This window comes from Melanotaenia boesemani, chromosome 6 (genome assembly GCF_017639745.1).
Source record: "Melanotaenia boesemani isolate fMelBoe1 chromosome 6, fMelBoe1.pri, whole genome shotgun sequence".
Taxonomy (NCBI): Eukaryota; Metazoa; Chordata; class Actinopteri; order Atheriniformes; family Melanotaeniidae; genus Melanotaenia; species Melanotaenia boesemani.
In genome coordinates, this window is record NC_055687.1 from 11,759,337 (window position 1) to 11,776,778 (window position 17,442).

Here is a 17,442-nt window from a genome sequence, read left to right on the forward strand (position 1 = left end):
GCCAGCGTTCGAGGCAGCTGTTGTCCATTAGACCCACAGCTCGCCATCTGGGATTTAATTGGATTGAATTGTTGAAGTGGCTGGTCTGATTGAGTGTAAGAGTATTTAGTTTCCCTGTAGTTAGATACACGATTGTGTTTGGTTTGTATTAAACTGAAACAGTTTGCTCTCATCGTTTGTGAGTAGCTTTTGAGTTAAGATTTATAACTATATTTGGTTTGTAGTTTAAATAGCTTTTGGTTTATTTTGTGGTCTACTGAGTGGTATTGATTTTGGTTTGGTTTACAAAAGAAGCTCCATTAGAATAAGTACAATAAGATTTTGGTTTGTATAGTGTTTTGAAATTGTATAGTTAAAGTTGTATAAGTAAAGAGAACCATTTATTTTGTATTTGCTAATTGTTCATTCTTATTACCTCAGTTGAGGACACCTTTAGTTAATTAGTTTTCATTTTACTTTAACCGGACTAGATATCCCGAACCTTGGACACCTTTTGTTGTTTTTGTGTGTGTGTGTGTGTGTGTGTGTGTGTGTGTGTGTGTGTGTGTGTTTGTATTGGAACCTGGGTTTATATTAGAACATTGTATATATCTTTAAGTTTGGTCCGGCTCGTTTTTGTTGTTGACCCCTTAGTCCCCTGGATTTTGAGACGGGGTCGTAACAAAATACACACAGCTGTTTCAGTAACTATACCTTATTACAAGGCCAACAGCTTTAAGCTCACTGTTTACTTTTGTAGAGATCAGATGAATCTACAGTTTTTCCAAGGGATTCCCTGTAAGTACAGAACAGTATGTACATGATGTACAATGATGAATTCTCGCTCACTCCTTTCCTTTGATGAAACCAGAGTTAACTGGGGGAGGTGCTTAGACCTCCCGAGATGACATACAAAGTTGCTCCTATCGGCCAGTTGTGAAATGATGATGACAATGAGGAGCAGTTATTGTAATGATCTCCAGTTCCTGTAATGTTTTTTTAGAGACAAAGCTGTGTGGAAGATAAGGGAAGTTATCAAGACCTTGTGCTCCTGCTGAGTTTTCTGGATACAATGATATAAATGTTAAATGTTTGAACACAACAGGCACATGTCAGTTCATCTATCCATTTTCTATTCATGCTTGTTACGGCCCCTGCTTGTTGCAGGCAGCTGTGGCCGTTTATACGCTAATTGGGGACTGCCGAGCGCTGCCCGGAGTGGCTAAGGCCAGCGACTCTGCCCCCGCCCCGTTTTGACTGGCATCCCTCTGGACCAGTCAGGCTGCAGCCCGAAGGAAAGCTGAGGCTGAAAAGGCTGCAGCCTAGGCAGGTCGGGGGGGGGGGGGGGGGGAGATGCCAGAATGGCCTCGGTCTCTCTCCCCCTCATGTTGTGCACCGGGTGTGTGTGTGTGTCGCGACCACCCCCTTTTCCACAATGGGTGCTTAAGTGTTTAGTTGAGTTAAGTTACTTTGTGTTTGTGTTAGAGCTGGGCTAGGTTAGCGTTTTATTGTGTTGTGACGACGGTCACTTTAGTTTATGGGCCTGTTGCTTTTGTTTGGTTTTAGTTTCCTCACCGAGTTGCGGTTGTGTCTGTGTGTGCACTCGGTGAGTGTTTGGTGTAGGTTTTGGTTTGTTTCTTTCTGCAGGTCCGCTAACCCCAGCTCATCTTTTGTTTTACAGGTTGTCCATCACTTACCACGGGAATTGTAAATAAATGTGCTTTTATTTTGAAATACCATCTGTCCTCTCCGTGTTTTTTGTTACGCCCGTCCCTACCCCCTTAAGTCGGGTCGTAACAAGTGGGGGCTCGTCCGGGAGCTTTCTTCTATTATCCATCTTGAAGGTTCTCCCGTGGTTTGCACGGTGAGGATGAATAGGCCATTTGTTTATTGTTTCTCCTTGTGGTCGTGAATGGGAGCTATTATTGTGAAGGGCTTCCATCCGGCTACTTCCGGTGGAGACCGGCGGGAAGGTCTCCTGCCGTGTGATGAGTTCTCTCCGTGTTGGAGGTTGGCATCCGGCAGCCGATGGCTCCATTGGGAGTGTGTGTGAGTGGGAAAGGAGATGGTGTGGCCTGAACTCTTGAGTAGCAGCTTTTCAAAGGGCGCTCTGGCCTAGGGGCGACCCGTTGTACGGCGGAGGACGTACTTCCCGAAGGTCGGGAGGGTGACGCAGGAACATGCCTGTAGTCCTCCCCTGTTGTGCCGTCTTTTGTTTTGACACCCTAGTGGGGGCGATGAACATGGGCGGTTGCATGTGGTATGCTGCATGAGTTCAGACACCTCTCCCCGTTTGCTGCCATGTAGTGTTTGGTACCTGTTCTCCGAGACGTGGAGGGGAACTCACCATCGGCCCTCCTTCAGTGTCGGTAGCTGGATGGTTTGCCTTTGTGTTTTGTTTGTGTGTGCACATTTTCGGTGGTGGCTGTGTGAACCCCACCGTTTTGTCCCTTGTGTTTTGTGTTCGTACGCATTTCGTGGTGGCTGTGTGAAACCCCACCGTTATGTGTATGTGTGTATGTCGTGTACGCTGCGGCGGTGGCCGTGTGAAAACCCCACCGCTCCGTCACGTTGTGTGTCTAGTGTGTACGTTGCGGGGGTGGCTGTGTGATCCCCTACCGTAACGTCACGTGTGTGTGTGTGTGTGTGCTTTGCGCACTGTCAGTGTGTCCTGTGTTCCTTCCGTTGCGGTGGTGGCTGTGTGGTACCCTACCTTTTTTTGAGTGTGTGTGTGGGAACAAGCTGGGCCTTTTTTGTGTGTGTAGTTCCAAAATCCTTTTGAGGAGGGATTTTGAAACTTTTAGGAGGGGTGTGTTACGGCCCCTGCTTGTTGCAGGCAGCTGTGGCCGTTTATACGCTAATTGGGGACTGCCGAGCGCTGCCCGGAGTGGCTAAGGCCAGCGACTCTGCCCCCGCCCCGTTTTGACTGGCATCCCTCTGGACCAGTCAGGCTGCAGCCCGAAGGAAAGCTGAGGCTGAAAAGGCTGCAGCCTAGGCAGGTCTGGGGGGGGAGATGCCAGAATGGCTTCGGTCTCTCTCCCCCTCATGTTGTGCACCGGGTGTGTGTGTGTCGCGACCACCCCCTTTTCCACAATGGGTGCTTAAGTGTTTAGTTGAGTTAAGTTACTTTGTGTTTGTGTTAGAGCTGGGCTAGGTTAGCGTTTTATTGTGTTGTGACGACGGTCACTTTAGTTTATGGGCCTGTTGCTTTTGTTTGGTTTTAGTTTCCTCACCGAGTTGCGGTTGTGTCTGTGTGTGCACTCGGTGAGTGTTTGGTATAGGTTTTGGTTTGTTTCTTTCTGCAGGTCCGCTAACCCCAGCTCATCTTTTGTTTTACAGGTTGTCCATCACTTACCACGGGAATTGTAAATAAATGTGCTTTTATTTTGAAATACCATCTGTCCTCTCCGTGTTTTTTGTTACGCCCGTCCCTACCCCCTTAAGTCGGGTCGTAACAATGCTTTATCGTACCTTGGGTCACTCACATTTAGTTTTACAGTTAATATAGTATAACAAATGAACATGCATTTTCTTATGGAAAGTGGGAGAAAGTCATTTTTAATCGCCACACAGAAACGTCCCCCCCAAGACTGAACCAGGAACCTTTTTGCTGTGATGCAACTAGTCACAGTTCTAAAGAAAGCTAATTCCACCATCTGAAGTTTTACTTTCATGTAGCATACAGTAGAATAACCCAAGAGAGAATTTAAAGATCTATAGTGAAATTTGACAAGATGGAAAGATGAAAAGATCAAACTCTTAATTTACTCTTCATAAACTCCAAACTTATCTAGGCTGTCTTCACTTTAATAGGTACCACAGAAAAGGATAAAATGCTCTGTTCTGCTCACCAAAACTATCGTGTGGGCAGCTTGTCAGTGTCTGGTTACGTGGCTTTGTTACCTAAATAAAACGCACTAGTGGAAGGAGTTGCTTCTTCTCTGTCTGGATATCTGTATCATCTCTAATAGGCAAGTTAACATCATTTTAGCTCTTTATATTACATAATTATAATAACTTTTTTAGAGCCAGATTTCCTGTTAAATCCTCAGCAGTTGTCTGTCCCCTCTGTCCTTGTCCTGTCTCAGTGTGTTTAAAGGTGACATGAAGGAGTGATAATTAGATTTTCTTTTTCACTGATATCAGCTAGAGAAAAAACTGGTCTCTATTGTTGTAACTAACAATAACAAAACTCAACATAATGCTGAGATTTGAACTAAACAGAACTAACAAGTGTTTTATTTGTAAAACAGGGTGCGTCTACTTGATAAATAAAAATACATTTTTCCTGTTAAGCTGGAGTTAGTGACTGTATAACCGTATAACTGTATAACTATTTAGATCATGATATTAAGAAATATAAGTGCAATCTGTCTGTGTGATGTAACAAACTTCCTGATGTTGCAAAAGAAGGAAAAAGGAGTACAGAAAGAGACAACTGGGGAAACGGAGACATATTTCACAGAAGAAAGTCTGCAAAGGAGAAAGGAGAGAAGGACAATAAAAGAGGTAAACAACTTTTAACTCTGTTTTGAATCATATTGTGGCTAAAAATGAACATTTGTCTTACCTCATACTGAAAATAACACATTTTTACAAGAGTATAAAGGAATTATTTTATTTTTAAAAAGTATATTTTTATTTATTTTTTGTTTAATGTTACTTAATTAAATCTAATTTCATATCAGTGCTGGTAAAGTTGGAGCTGGCTATGGTGGACAAAGATGATTTTGAATTTGTACTCATCAGTGATTAGCTTGTTTTTTTTATGATTTTAATGTTGATGTTGAATTTATCTTTTGTTTGTTTTTAAAGATAATGGAGTTAAGGTTCTTTAATTTATGTTAACAAAAGAGATTTTCTGCCTCAAATAGCTTTAAAGTCAGTTAATAGTCAGAACTTTTGGTAAAGTGAGGTAATAATGTGGAAAGGGTGAAATAACAAAACATGCAACTTCCTGTGTTTTATGTGTCAAGTGTGGACTTTCCATTGCTTCAGTTTCTGCATTTTTCCTACATCTTATGCACTAAAGTTTGTCCTGAGGTGGATTAAAGAGAAAAGGTGTCCAGCATCAAACCAGGATGTTTTTCTTCTTCTGGGTCACTGTGTTTGTGTCTGTGAGAGGAAGCAGTGCTGACACAGGTACCTCATACATGTTCTTCTTTTTCATGGCAAGATTCAACTAATATTTTCCTACATCTTTGTGACTATATCATCTTTGTGACATATATATATATTTAACTCTAAATCTGCGTTAACAGGAGCTCCTCTCTGGACATACCCATACTGTTACAATGGATTCTGTGTCACTCTAATGGATGGACCAATAAGAGCAGAAGCTGGACTCTGTGCTGTGATTCCATGTTATTTCACTACTGGTTCTGGTTTCACACTCCAACACATAGTTTGGTATAAATGTGGGCAAAATAAAGAAAGATGTGATGAGTCTGACGCGATATTCAACACAGACAAAACAAATGAAAATATTAAGTCTGGGTTCAAAGGACGAGTGTCACTGCTGGAGCCTGATGTGAGCCAGAGGATCTGCAGCATCATGATTAATGACCTCAGCAAGACTGATTCTGGATGGTACCAGCTCAGAGTTAATGGTCTGTTTTATGGAAGGACAGATGGATTTACATTTGTTCCAAAATCGCAGGTGTTGGTGAAAGGTAAGAAATCTACAGCAATGAGAAACAAGGTTTCTGGGCTCTGTAAACAGTAATTATTGGAAATGTTTCTGCAAACAAAAAACGTTTCCAATAAAAATTCCTGTCTTATTGAAATGTCCAGTGTCTCAAATTTCATCCCATATTTAAGTAGTTTTATTGCTTATATAATATCTTCATTCTCTGTTTCCATCAGATCTTAAGCAGAAGCCCACAGTGATGGTTCCTCCACTGACAGAGGGACAGCAGACCACACTGACCTGCACTGCTCCTGGTCTCTGCTCTGGCTCTCATCCTGAAATCACCTGGACGTGGAGAGGAGCAGGAGAGCAGGACGTTTACATACCAGGAAACATCACTGCTGTCCACACTGAGAATCTGACTGCGGTCTCACAGAGACACAGCTCATCTCTGACCTTTAACCTTTCAACTGAACACCACAACACCAATGTTACCTGTAAGATCAGCTTCACAGAGGACACAACTACAGAGGAGACTGTCAATCTGCAAGTGAGCTGTGAGTATTTTACTGTCTAGAGGTTAGTTGTTTTTTAGCTAGTTGTGTAATTTATCATTTTCTTTCTTAGATGAAGATTCTTTTTCTTCATAACATAGTTCAGCTTTACCATCTTTAGACTTTGACTATATTTCAATGGTTACCTTGATAAGCAGTGTATAAGACAATGTGCAAATCTAGATATTTGTTATCCAGGCAGCAGCTAAAAAAAAGGTTTTTCAGTTAAACTTACAAAAGTATGGAGCAGAAAGCAGTATAGTGATATCCTGTTTCCTTTCTAACAGAAAATAATCTATAAAATCCTGTGATTTTTAATAAAATGTTTGTATATAATTTATTTATAGCTCATCAAAGTTTTGGAGTTCTAAAGTTCTAGCACCGATGCTTGTGTATGTTTTAATTAAAAATAAAATGAGATTTGATTTTATTTTATTGATCACACAACAGGGAAACTTGTGTTACTACACATCAGCTACAGAAAAACAACGTAAGAAAAGCAGATTAAGTAAATATTAGAATTTAATAAAAAACAAACAAACCACAGTATCTGGTGTTACAATGTGCAATACGGAGGGAAGTTTATGGCAATATACAAACGGGTAATATCTGTCTACGTGTGTGTATATATAAATAAAATCGCACTCAGACATGAATTCAATAACATTTATTTGTGCTGGCTACATCATTAACTCTGAGTAGAGTCAAGACTATGATATATAGATATATTCATATACATAAATGTCTGTTTTAGTCCCTCAGTTGTTCTCTTTAGTTGTGAAGACTAAAAAAACTAATACTTATACCATGGCTTGCAAAACTAGGCCCTGCTCCTTTGGTGTTCTTTTCTTTTCCCCACAACAACCTGTAATTTTTTTATAGAGTCATTAGAAAAAATATATATATTAGTGTATATATTTGTGTATATTAGTGTGCCCGCCTTTGGTGGTATTTGCTGGTGTGGTTTTTATTAATGATAATAATAATAATAATAATATTATTATTATTATTATTATTATTACAACCTGTAATTTTAAGCCACTACTGCTGTTGTGCAGTATGGATGGGATATCTTTTTTTCAAACTTTGAAAAACATAGAGTAACTTCAGATCTATAATCTCCATCCTGTAAACTTGTGCTCCACAGATAAAAGGAAAGTTCAGATCTCTGGCAGAACAACTGTAAAGAGAGGAAATGCTCTGAATCTCACCTGCAGCATTGAAAGTTTCCCTCCATCACTCATCATGTGGACTAAACAGAGTTCCAGCACAAACCTGCAAAGTGGAATCAGCCTCCTCAATGACACTGGATCAGCCACTCTTTTCATTTCAAATGTGACAGCAGAGGATTCTGGACAGTACGTCTGCACTGCAAAACATCTGAACACGACCGTAACGGAGCAAACTGATGTAACAGTAACTTGTAAGTACATGGTTTAAATATGAAATTAAAGAATTTCTCCACATTTACATCCTACATGTGTGATTTTTATGTGTTCTTCCATTTTGGTGGTTTTCCCTAGACTTTTTATTTCTTTTTTTTTTTTTTTTTTTTAATTTTAATAACCTAATCTTCTGTTGTGTCATTACAACCTATACTTTGGCAAGTCACTAAGTAAGGAGAAGTGTCGAAGTATATAAAAAAAAAAAAAAAAAAAAAAAATTAGAGAAAAGAAAGCTCAGATCTATAATCTCATCCTCTAAACTTGTGCTCCACAGATAAAAGGAAAGTTCAGATCTCTGACAGAAGAACTGTAAAGAAAGGAGATGCTTTGAATCTCACCTGCAGTGTTGAAAGTTTCCCTCCATCACTCATCATGTGGACTAAACAGAGTTCCAGCACAAACATACAAAGTGGAATCAGCCTCCTCAATGACACTGGATCAGCCACTCTTTTCATTTCAAATGTGACAGCAGAGGATTCTGGACAGTACGTCTGCACTGCAAAACATCTGAACACGACCGTAACGGAGCAAACTGATGTAACAGTAACTTGTAAGTACACTGTTTAAATATGAAATTAAAGAATTTCTCCACATTTACATCCTACCTCATGTATTTTGTGATTTTTATGTGTTTGCAGGGTTTTCAAAGATCCTGGATGGTTCTGGATGTGTGCATCAGTCGGTGGTCCTGACCTGTGTGTGCATCAGTGAAGGGTTTCCTTTACCCTTCATCAAATGGCCGCTGCTGCAGAATCACAGAGAGTATTCTGTTATTACCATGGCGTCAGGCTACACTGTCAACAGCACTGTGACCCTAACAGTTAAGCACCATGACAACATGACTATTGAATGTGTCAGCAGCAATAGCGATGGGGAAGCTAAACGAAACTTCAACATCCAGCAAAACATACCAGAAAAAGAAGGTAAATGTTCTCCACTAAAATACTTCTGCTGCCTTTTGATTGCTACTAAACTACAGCAGAAATATATTTATTTCAAACAAAATCATAGTTGCACTTTTGACATTTTGTCTTTTGGTTCCCATAATAACAGATGAATTCAGAAATATTCTAGAAAAAGCACCCTGGCTGGAAATCGTCATTGCCTTTCTGATTGGGGTTGTCCTTACAGCCTCCACTTGCTGTTTGACCATGAAATGCCTCAGGTAAAAAAAAACAGTATGCATACAGCACACTTTTATTTATTTATTTTTTATTAAATAATTTTTTTGTATGGAATAATCTCTCTGCAGAAAACAACAGAAGAGCTCTGGAAATTTAAATGAGACTATGGAGATGGTGACTAGTCAAGATGATTTATTGGTAAGATTTTTATTCAGTTAGTATTTTATCAGTAAGTAAATATAATATAGTATAATTTTTTTAAATAAGTTCAGGCAATTTATTAGTGTCATAGTCATAGTCAGTAGCCATGTTTTCATTCCCCTATTAATTAATTATGATTGTGTTAGTAAATATCTTCCATCTTAATCCATGTCACATATTAGTGCCACATACTAATGTGCTTATACACACATTTCAGGTCTGATGGGTTAAAAAGCTTCAGATATTTCATGGAGCTTCCAGTTAAATAACCTCAATGTGCCTTATTTACCACTGAGGCCTCTTTCCTGTTAATGAACTTGCTCATTGGTCCTGTTTACAAAGTTTTTACAAAAATGATGACATTTAGAAAATGTTTGTAACCTGGCCAAAAGAAATAATTTTACACTCAGGAGTCCAGTAACAAATTTTTAAATGCTCACATTTTTGAACAAAATTAACATTTGTGTTATTTTCTGATGTTCAGTTTGTCAGATTTGTCGTGCTAACTTTTGGTGACTCACAAAACATTTTTTCATCCAAAATGAAGTTCAAGATACCGCAAATAGTGCAATAACATTATAATTTCCTTCAGAGCAAAAATAAAAGTAGTTTTTAGTTTATTTAATTCATTGAAGAACAAGTCAACAAGGGATTTCATTCCATTCCTGATCTTCCTAAAACCATCAATAGACTGCACACGTATGTCTTTAAGCACGCTTTAAAGCCAGTTCCATTCCTTCTACTGCATGAATAACACTCCATTAATGTCCTCTGCAACTTCCTGAATGTGTTTCTCCCTCTTCCCAGGAGGAGCACACAACTCTTTCATATAGCAGAGTTGTTCTGTGGGAATGCTTCTCTAACAAGAAGCACCTTTAGATGCATGCCTCATTGCTACATATCTTTGATTAATGTACATTTTCTACATTAGTGTATTCATTTGTGTTTTCGCTTTGTATTATAGACTAATGATTAGTTTTATGAGGAGGTTGAATTATGTCCTGGCTCTCAGTAAATAACATTACTGACCAACCTTCAGACTCACCAATATCAGATTCCTTATATAAGATATTTCACTTCCCCTTTTAGTCACTAAACTATAAGACTGTGTGTCCTGACATGCTCAAGGGACCAAACTGCAGGATCTCTGTTCATGTTCAGAAGCAATCAGTTGCTCATTTGTAGATAAAGCAGGTTTATTATTATATGAATCCCACCATATGAATATTTACAACCAAGTGTATCACTTTAAAAATGAGTGTACAACAGAGCACAGCACTCCCAAAAACATTTTAGTACTACTATATGCAGCAGATACAATCAGAAACATCTCATATTAAAACAGAATGTTCTTTTAATAACCACAAAAAAGAGCAGATTAAGTGATTGTTGCTTAAAAGAGTAGAAAATTTCAAGGTGGACTTTGACTGAGATTAAAACTATAATTAAATTCAAGAGCAACAGAATATAGATAAAACCTGAATTGACCTAATACAAACACAAATACATTAAATACCCACCAGCGCCCAGTGAACATACCACAGGGTTAATTTTTTAAAGGTAAACTCAATGTGCTTGTTGTAATTGCTGTCATATTTTCTCATTTTTTTATCTAACAGATATATGATGGACAGGGAAAAGATGAGATTCACATCCAAGAAGTACCTGAGTATGGAGCTGTGGTAGCAGAGAAAGCTACTCCTGGACCAAGATCTGGGCCACGAGAAGTGGTGTATGCTAGCATTGACTTCTCCTTGTTGAAAACAAAGAATCCCAGGGAGGCAAGAAAGGAGCAAGACAACACAGAGACACATTATGCTGAAATTAAGACAGAAAGAAGACAGAAAAACGAAGAAAATGGTGGAGAAGAAGGGGAAATTTTTGAGGACAAAGAGGAGGAAGTGATGGGAGAAGAAGGTGAGGACGCACAACATCAAGTTACAGAAGAGGAGAAAGAAGCAGAGGAGGTGGTTTACTCCAATGTAAAGGATTTAATGGATGAGATTTGAGGACTCTCTGCATTGTTCAGGTAGCTGAGGTCAGCTCTTCTTCTCTCATCAGATGTGATGGATGGATTGTATCGCTTTAGTGACTGAACTCCTAACAGGTTTTACCACCTGGCTGCCATGTTCAAGCAAAAATAAATTCAACATGTTGCAAACTGGACTGAAAGATGGACAGTATATGATTGTTAACTCCTAAATTATTTTCATCTGTTCTTTTCATTAATTTCTTTCATGACTGTTGGTGTGTAAAAGGTGGAACCAGATGGACTCCCAATGCTGTGATATTCAGAGACAGAAAATGCAGTTTTTAGAACATATTTTTGCACCTCATCAAAATCTTGATGTCTTTGTTTGTTTCCACTTTGTCAAAATGTGCTTTTTAAAGTACGAGATGATTGTCTGATTTTGGGAGAAAAATAAATCAAGTTAAAATGCCAGGAATGATAAAAGCAGCTTGTTTACAATTGTAGTTACTAATAATGCTTTGTATAATTGTCAGCTACAACACAGTTGTCTAATTGCAAAAAAGAAGCAGAAAAATATATCTCCCTCCTTGGTGGAGGAAGTGTGATGGTATGGGCTAGAAAAACAAGGCTTAGATACAGTTTTAATGCAGAGAGATACAGTATCAGGATGAGACTCTGGAGTCAATCTCCACAGATTGGGACTGATCTCGATCCTCCTACCTGACAATGCTCTCCGCCCACAGAGCAGAGTTTATTAAATACTACACCTGTGTCATCAGTTCGGGCGTGCTGAGTGACCAACACAACCATGTTGGCTGACTTGCGACAAATACTGGTTGAAGACTGGGATGCCATCCTATTGCAGTGTACGACCGAGCTGGTGGCCACCATGAGGAGGAGGTTCCAAGCTGTTGTGTTTGTTGTGTTTTTCCACTTCCTGCTGAGACCCCTGATTGTTAAACTAATAAATTGTTAAATTACCAATGTGTCTTGTTTATTCAGACTTAAACAATCTAATAACAGCATACTAACAGAATAAGCCGTGTGGTTTATCATGGACCCCACCCACACACTCAACTCTGCTGCTCATCTCACAAATTCATTTTCATGACAAATGTGAAACTTTGAAAAGAAATAAATATGCTTTCCTATGGTGTATGAAGTTATTGAGTTATTGATTATCTTTCAGCTTTATAAAACTAGCTGCTTACTTAAAGGGACATGTTTCATTTTGTAAAAATGTAAATATACATATTGTACTCACCCAGAGTTTTAGTATTTAGACAGAATTACTAACTGTGACTAAATATATTCTCACATCTATTCAAGTTATGCAAACGTCATTGAACTGAACAGAACCAAGAAAAAAAATCTGTATCAAGTGGCTATAAAGTATTGCACGGTGTTTTCCAACAAACACACCATGAAATCAGTCCCCTTAAGAGGCTTGTAGTCTGTCCACACGTGTTCTAGCTGTCAGCCTGTTAAAGTTTAGGACATGAAAAATGTTACTAAAGCAGCTTTAAGACTTGTGGTACAGTTAATAAATGAACCAATTAATCATTCGACTGAACATTTAAGAGAAATCATTTTGATTAAAAATTGTTTTAGGAAATGTAAGTAATGATTTAACATTTGTTTTTGACATGTTGAATCTGAAGAAGCACACGATGGTTCAAACTCTACTGAAACCGACAATCATGTAAATCATAGAAAAAACTCAAATGAACAGAAGTGACTCACATGAGGCTGCATGTGGTTGAAAAAAGGGAAATGCAGAAAACGTTTCATATTTAAATCTGTATTTAAAGTACTTCAGCTGTTTGAGTGTCTTCTTGTCAACATGAAAATCTACAGGTTTATTTCATGCAGACATTAAGCAGTAACAGCACAGTGGTGACAATAAATACAGTAACATTGTATGTTTGATGAATTGTTCAAGACATCCACAAACAAGCTATAAAAAATAATAAATAAAACACATCTACATGAAAACTGTAGAATTTCACATCAGCATATTAACGTCACATTTTTCATAATTAATGAAAGTTTTATATGATTTATAGAAATGTTTGATTTTTTATATTATTAGATAAATCATTATACATTAGATGTGTTATATAATACACAAACTGTAGAGTAAAAATTACCACAGTCTGTCTCAGACGAGTAATTTTTTTTCTTTTTTCTTTTTCTGGTGGGCCGACAAACTTCCTGAAATCTTGCTTTTACATGAAGAGAGAAGAATTAGCAAAGTGAGGAGAGGAAGAGAAACTTCACAGAAGAAAGTCTGTGAAGGAAACAAAGAGAACGAGAGCAACATAAAAGAGGTAAAAAACTTTAAATTCAGTTCTAATCGTCAACAAAAAGTTTTTGTCTTATTGGGGTAATTTACCATATATCACCGCCAAATGAGTGTTTATGACACGGAGGAGTGAGTTGAAAGGTGAAGGATTTTTACTTGTTAGAAATAGTTTTTTATATTTATTGGGTTACTAAAGACGTTGAGTTATGTTATGATCATTTAAGTAAACATAATTTATCTTGAGAGAAGAGCGTTCCTTTCACAAAGTTCTTTAAAGTCAGCCAGTAGTCACGGCTCTTGGTAAAATGTGCTAATTTTCCAACATCCTGTGTTTCATGGCTGATGTCAGGTATGGAATTCCCATTGATTCACTTTCTGTATTTTTCCTGCATATTCTGCAATAAAGTTTGTCCTAAAATGAGAGAAAGTTTCCAGCATCAAACGAGGATGTTTGTCTTCTTCTGGATCACTGTGTTTGTGTCTGTGAGAGGCAGCAGTGCTGACACAGGTACCTCATACATGTTCTTCTTAATCATCTTGTACCACTGCAGAGATTCAAATTATATTTGCATGTTTGTTTGTGACATTGTCAGATAATATGCTTTTCTCCCTAAATCTGCATTAACAGGAGCTCCTGTCTGGACATACCCATACTGTCACGATAAATTCTGTATCACTCTAATGGATGGACCAATAAGAGCAGAAGCTGGACTCTGTGCTGTGGTTCCATGTTATTTCACTACTGGTGATGGTTTCACACTCCAACACATAGTTTGGTATAAATGTGGGCAAAATAAAGAAAGATGTGGTGAGTCTGACACGATATTCAACACAAACAAAACAAATGAAAATATTAAGTTTGGGTTCAAAGGACGAGTGTCACTGCTGGAGCCTGATGTGAGTCAGAGGAACTGCAGCATCATGATTAATGACCTCAGCAAGTCTGATTCTGGATGGTACCAGCTCAGAGTTAATGGTCTGTTTTATGGAAAGACAGATGGATGGACGTTTATACCAAAAACAAACATCTCAGTTACAGGTAGGAAAACTACAGCAACAAGAAACAAGGTTTCGGGGGTCTTGTGTGTGAATGTGTGTGTGTGTGTGTGTGTGCGTGTGTGTGTGTGTGTGAGAGAGAAAGAGAGAGAGAGAGAGAGAGAGTCTGTTTTTCTCCTTTTTTATCTTCATGAAGCAAAAAGTAATTCTTGGAATTAACTCTGTAGCTAACACCTTAAAACTCCTTCATTTTTAAGTGCTTCATATTCTTGTTATATTTCATCCCACATTTAAGTAAATGATGACCTTCAAACTGCTCATCCAATATGTTTCCACCAGGTCTAAAGCAGAAGCTCACAGTGAAGGTTCCTCCACTGACAGAGGGACAGCAGACCACGCTGACCTGCACTGCTCCTGGTCTCTGCTCTGGCTCTCATCCTAAAATCACCTGGATGTGGAGAGGAGCAGGAGAGAAGGACGTTTACATACCAGGAAACATCACTGCTGTCCACACTGAGAATCTGACTGTGGTCTCACAGAGACACAGCTCATCTCTGACCTTTAACCTTTCAGCTGAACACCACAACACCAATGTTACCTGTAAGATCAGCTTCACAGAGGACACAACTACAGAGAAGACTGTCACTCTGCAAGTGAACCGTGAGTCTTTCAATGTCTTGATGGATGCCGATTTTCCTAAGAATTTTGTTTAATTTTACAACTTTACTGTTTCTGCAGGACATTTATTTAAAGGTCCCATATTATGCAAAATTCACTTTTTAATGGTTTTGGAACAGTCATACTGGTCCCCCCGCATGTGTAGGAGACCCGTAAGTGTGAAACTCTTTCAGGCGCTCTCTCTCCCCCCTGCTCCACCTCTAGGGAAGTAAGCGCTGAAATGAGCTTGTTTGAAAGCGTGTACGTTATGACGTCATAAGGGACAATAACCACTCCCCACAGAGCGAAGGACCCGTCTACCGGCTCTCAAAGCCCGCCCTCTAAAAATCACCTAGCGCCCAGTGTTTTTCCCTCTTCGGCAACCCTCGTTAGCGGACATGGCTAAGCGACAGAAGCACTGTTCTGTTTGTGGCTGCATAAATGAACACGAAAACGTTTTTTTACTTCCATCCACTGAACCCACGAGGACTGAGTGGATTAATTTTATTTTTGGAGGAAATGTACCCGGAAAACTTCCAAAGGTTTTGCATGTCTGTGGCCAGCATTTCAAAGAGGACTGTTTCCACAACATGGGTGCATGGAAAGCAGGCTTCGCCAACCGTTTGAAGCTGAAGCCAGGTTCAATACCAACTGTCCGTGACACAGCTGGAGAGGTAAGAGCAGTACTGTTAGTCTTCTTGCTCGAACTTCTTCAGGAATGGGTTCCGGTGTTCCGGCGTTTGTTTATCCTTCACTACGCTGTAATCAGCGTCTAGTAACCGCTAAGGCCTAACCTGTCAATCACCTCATGACGGGCGATGCGATGGGCGGAGCCAACAGCTGAGCTGCTCCACCAGGGTTCCGCCCACCATAAACGGCACATTTCTGAAGCTGCTAAAAAGAGGGAGGTGAAGAGAAGCCGCTGCACTCAAACTGAGGGTCGATTTGTCCATACCATGGCGGAAATATTTCATTTAGATATTAATGAATGGTCTCAGATTGGGAATAAAGTGTATAATATGGGACCTTTAAAGCTATAAATAATGTTATTTATTTTTTTCTCTCTTAGATGTGAAAGAAGTAAAAATTAATGGGGATAGAGATGTGGAGGAGGGCAAGCCTCTGAATCTGACCTGCCATGTTGAAAGCTTCCCTCCATCACTTGTCAGCTGGACCAGATCTGGAACAGCAACATATCTAACTAAAGATACTCTGTCTGTCCAGCAGAACAAATCTCCCACCTGCTTGGAGAAGGAAAGAATTTGTTCTTTATTCATTTCTAACTTGACAGCAGAAGATTCTGGACTTTACATCTGCAATGTAAAACATCTGAACAACACCATGACTAAAGAAGTCAACATAACAGTGATCTGTAAGTATGTTTTGCTTGATGCTTTTGGCCTGGCCTAAAAAATACAATGATGCAATATTTCTTTATATGTGTGTATCAAATATAAAACATATGTTGTTAAATAGTTATAAAGCCGAGTTTAGTGTTCAGAGTGATAAGCTTAATCCTGCACGATATTTTCAAATGTATGCCAGCTGAACATCAGTCCCATGTTATCTTGTAGCACACTCCAGCTTACGATGTGTTAGACTTTGACTCCCCTGGTAATAACTTCAAAAGCAGTGTTTTAGACCATGTGTAAAACTGTTTTTGATTTTTGTTATGCAGGCGGTGACTCACAGTAGAGTCTTTTATAACAGGAACTAGCATTACAGCAAGAAACAGTTTGCAGTGCTGTGAGTTCCTGTTTTAACAGAAACAGCTTTTTTAGGCTACTGGCTGCATGGTGGTGTGTTGCGCCCCTGCCTCACAGCAAGAAGGTTGCTGGCTCGAGGCTGGGAGGAAGTTCAAACAGTGGCCTTTTTGTGTGGAGTTTGCATGTTCCTCCTGTGCATGTGTGGGTTCTCTCTGAGTACTCCAGCTTCCTTCTACCATCCAAGGACGTGCATGTTTGGTCGCTCTAAATTCTTCCTAGGAATGAATGTGAGCGTGAACATGTCAGTGTGGTTGTTGGTCTCTCTGTGTTGGCCCTATGATGGCGACCGGTCCAGGGTGTATGGCTTTTAATGCTCCTTAAAGTGGGTTGCATAAGTGTGCCCTCCTTTGGTGTTTTTTTTTTTTTTTTCTTTTTCTTTTTCATTAATTACAACCTGTAATTTTAAGCTACTACTGCTGTTGTGCAGTATGGATTTTTTTCAAACTTTGAAAAACATAAAGAAACCTCAGATCTATAATCTCCATCCTGCGAACTTGTGCTCCACAGATAAAAGGAAAGTTCAGATCTCTGGCAGAACAACTGTAAAGACAGGAGATGCTCTGAATCTCACCTGCAGCATTGAAAGTTTCCCTCCATCACTCATCATGTGGACTAAACAGAGTTCCAGCACAAACCTACAAAGTGGAATCAGCCTCCTCAATGACACTGGATCAGCCACTCTTGTCATCTCAAATGTGACAGCAGAGGATTCTGGACAGTACGTCTGCACTGCAAAACATCTCAATACAACCATGACGGAGCTAACTGATGTAACAGTAACTTGTAAGTACACTGTTTAAATATGAAGTTTAAC

General features: G+C 39.3%; 1 protein-coding gene across 4 annotated transcripts in view; it reads left to right on the top strand.

The window, feature by feature from the left end:
• Positions 1 to 17,442, top strand: part of LOC121641598 (sialic acid-binding Ig-like lectin 5) — a 61,023-nt gene that overhangs the window by 10,225 nt on the left and 33,356 nt on the right. For 2 of the 4 annotated variants that reach the window (XM_041987827.1, XM_041987828.1), the window contains exons 1-6: positions 13,166 to 13,234; positions 13,616 to 13,717; positions 13,838 to 14,248; positions 14,545 to 14,865; positions 15,932 to 16,234; positions 17,136 to 17,411. In XM_041987827.1, the coding sequence (XP_041843761.1) occupies positions 13,627 to 13,717; positions 13,838 to 14,248; positions 14,545 to 14,865; positions 15,932 to 16,234; positions 17,136 to 17,411 (1,402 nt within the window). In that variant the 5' untranslated portion in view covers positions 13,166 to 13,234; positions 13,616 to 13,626. Of the gene's footprint in view, positions 1 to 4,647; positions 5,122 to 5,240; positions 5,652 to 5,844; positions 6,166 to 7,309; positions 7,586 to 7,881; positions 8,158 to 8,245; positions 8,531 to 8,660; positions 8,773 to 8,859; positions 8,930 to 10,551; positions 11,853 to 13,165; positions 13,235 to 13,615; positions 13,718 to 13,837; positions 14,249 to 14,544; positions 14,866 to 15,931; positions 16,235 to 17,135; positions 17,412 to 17,442 lie in introns of those variants that run through there. The other 2 variants (XM_041987830.1, XM_041987826.1) reach the window with 2 other exon arrangements.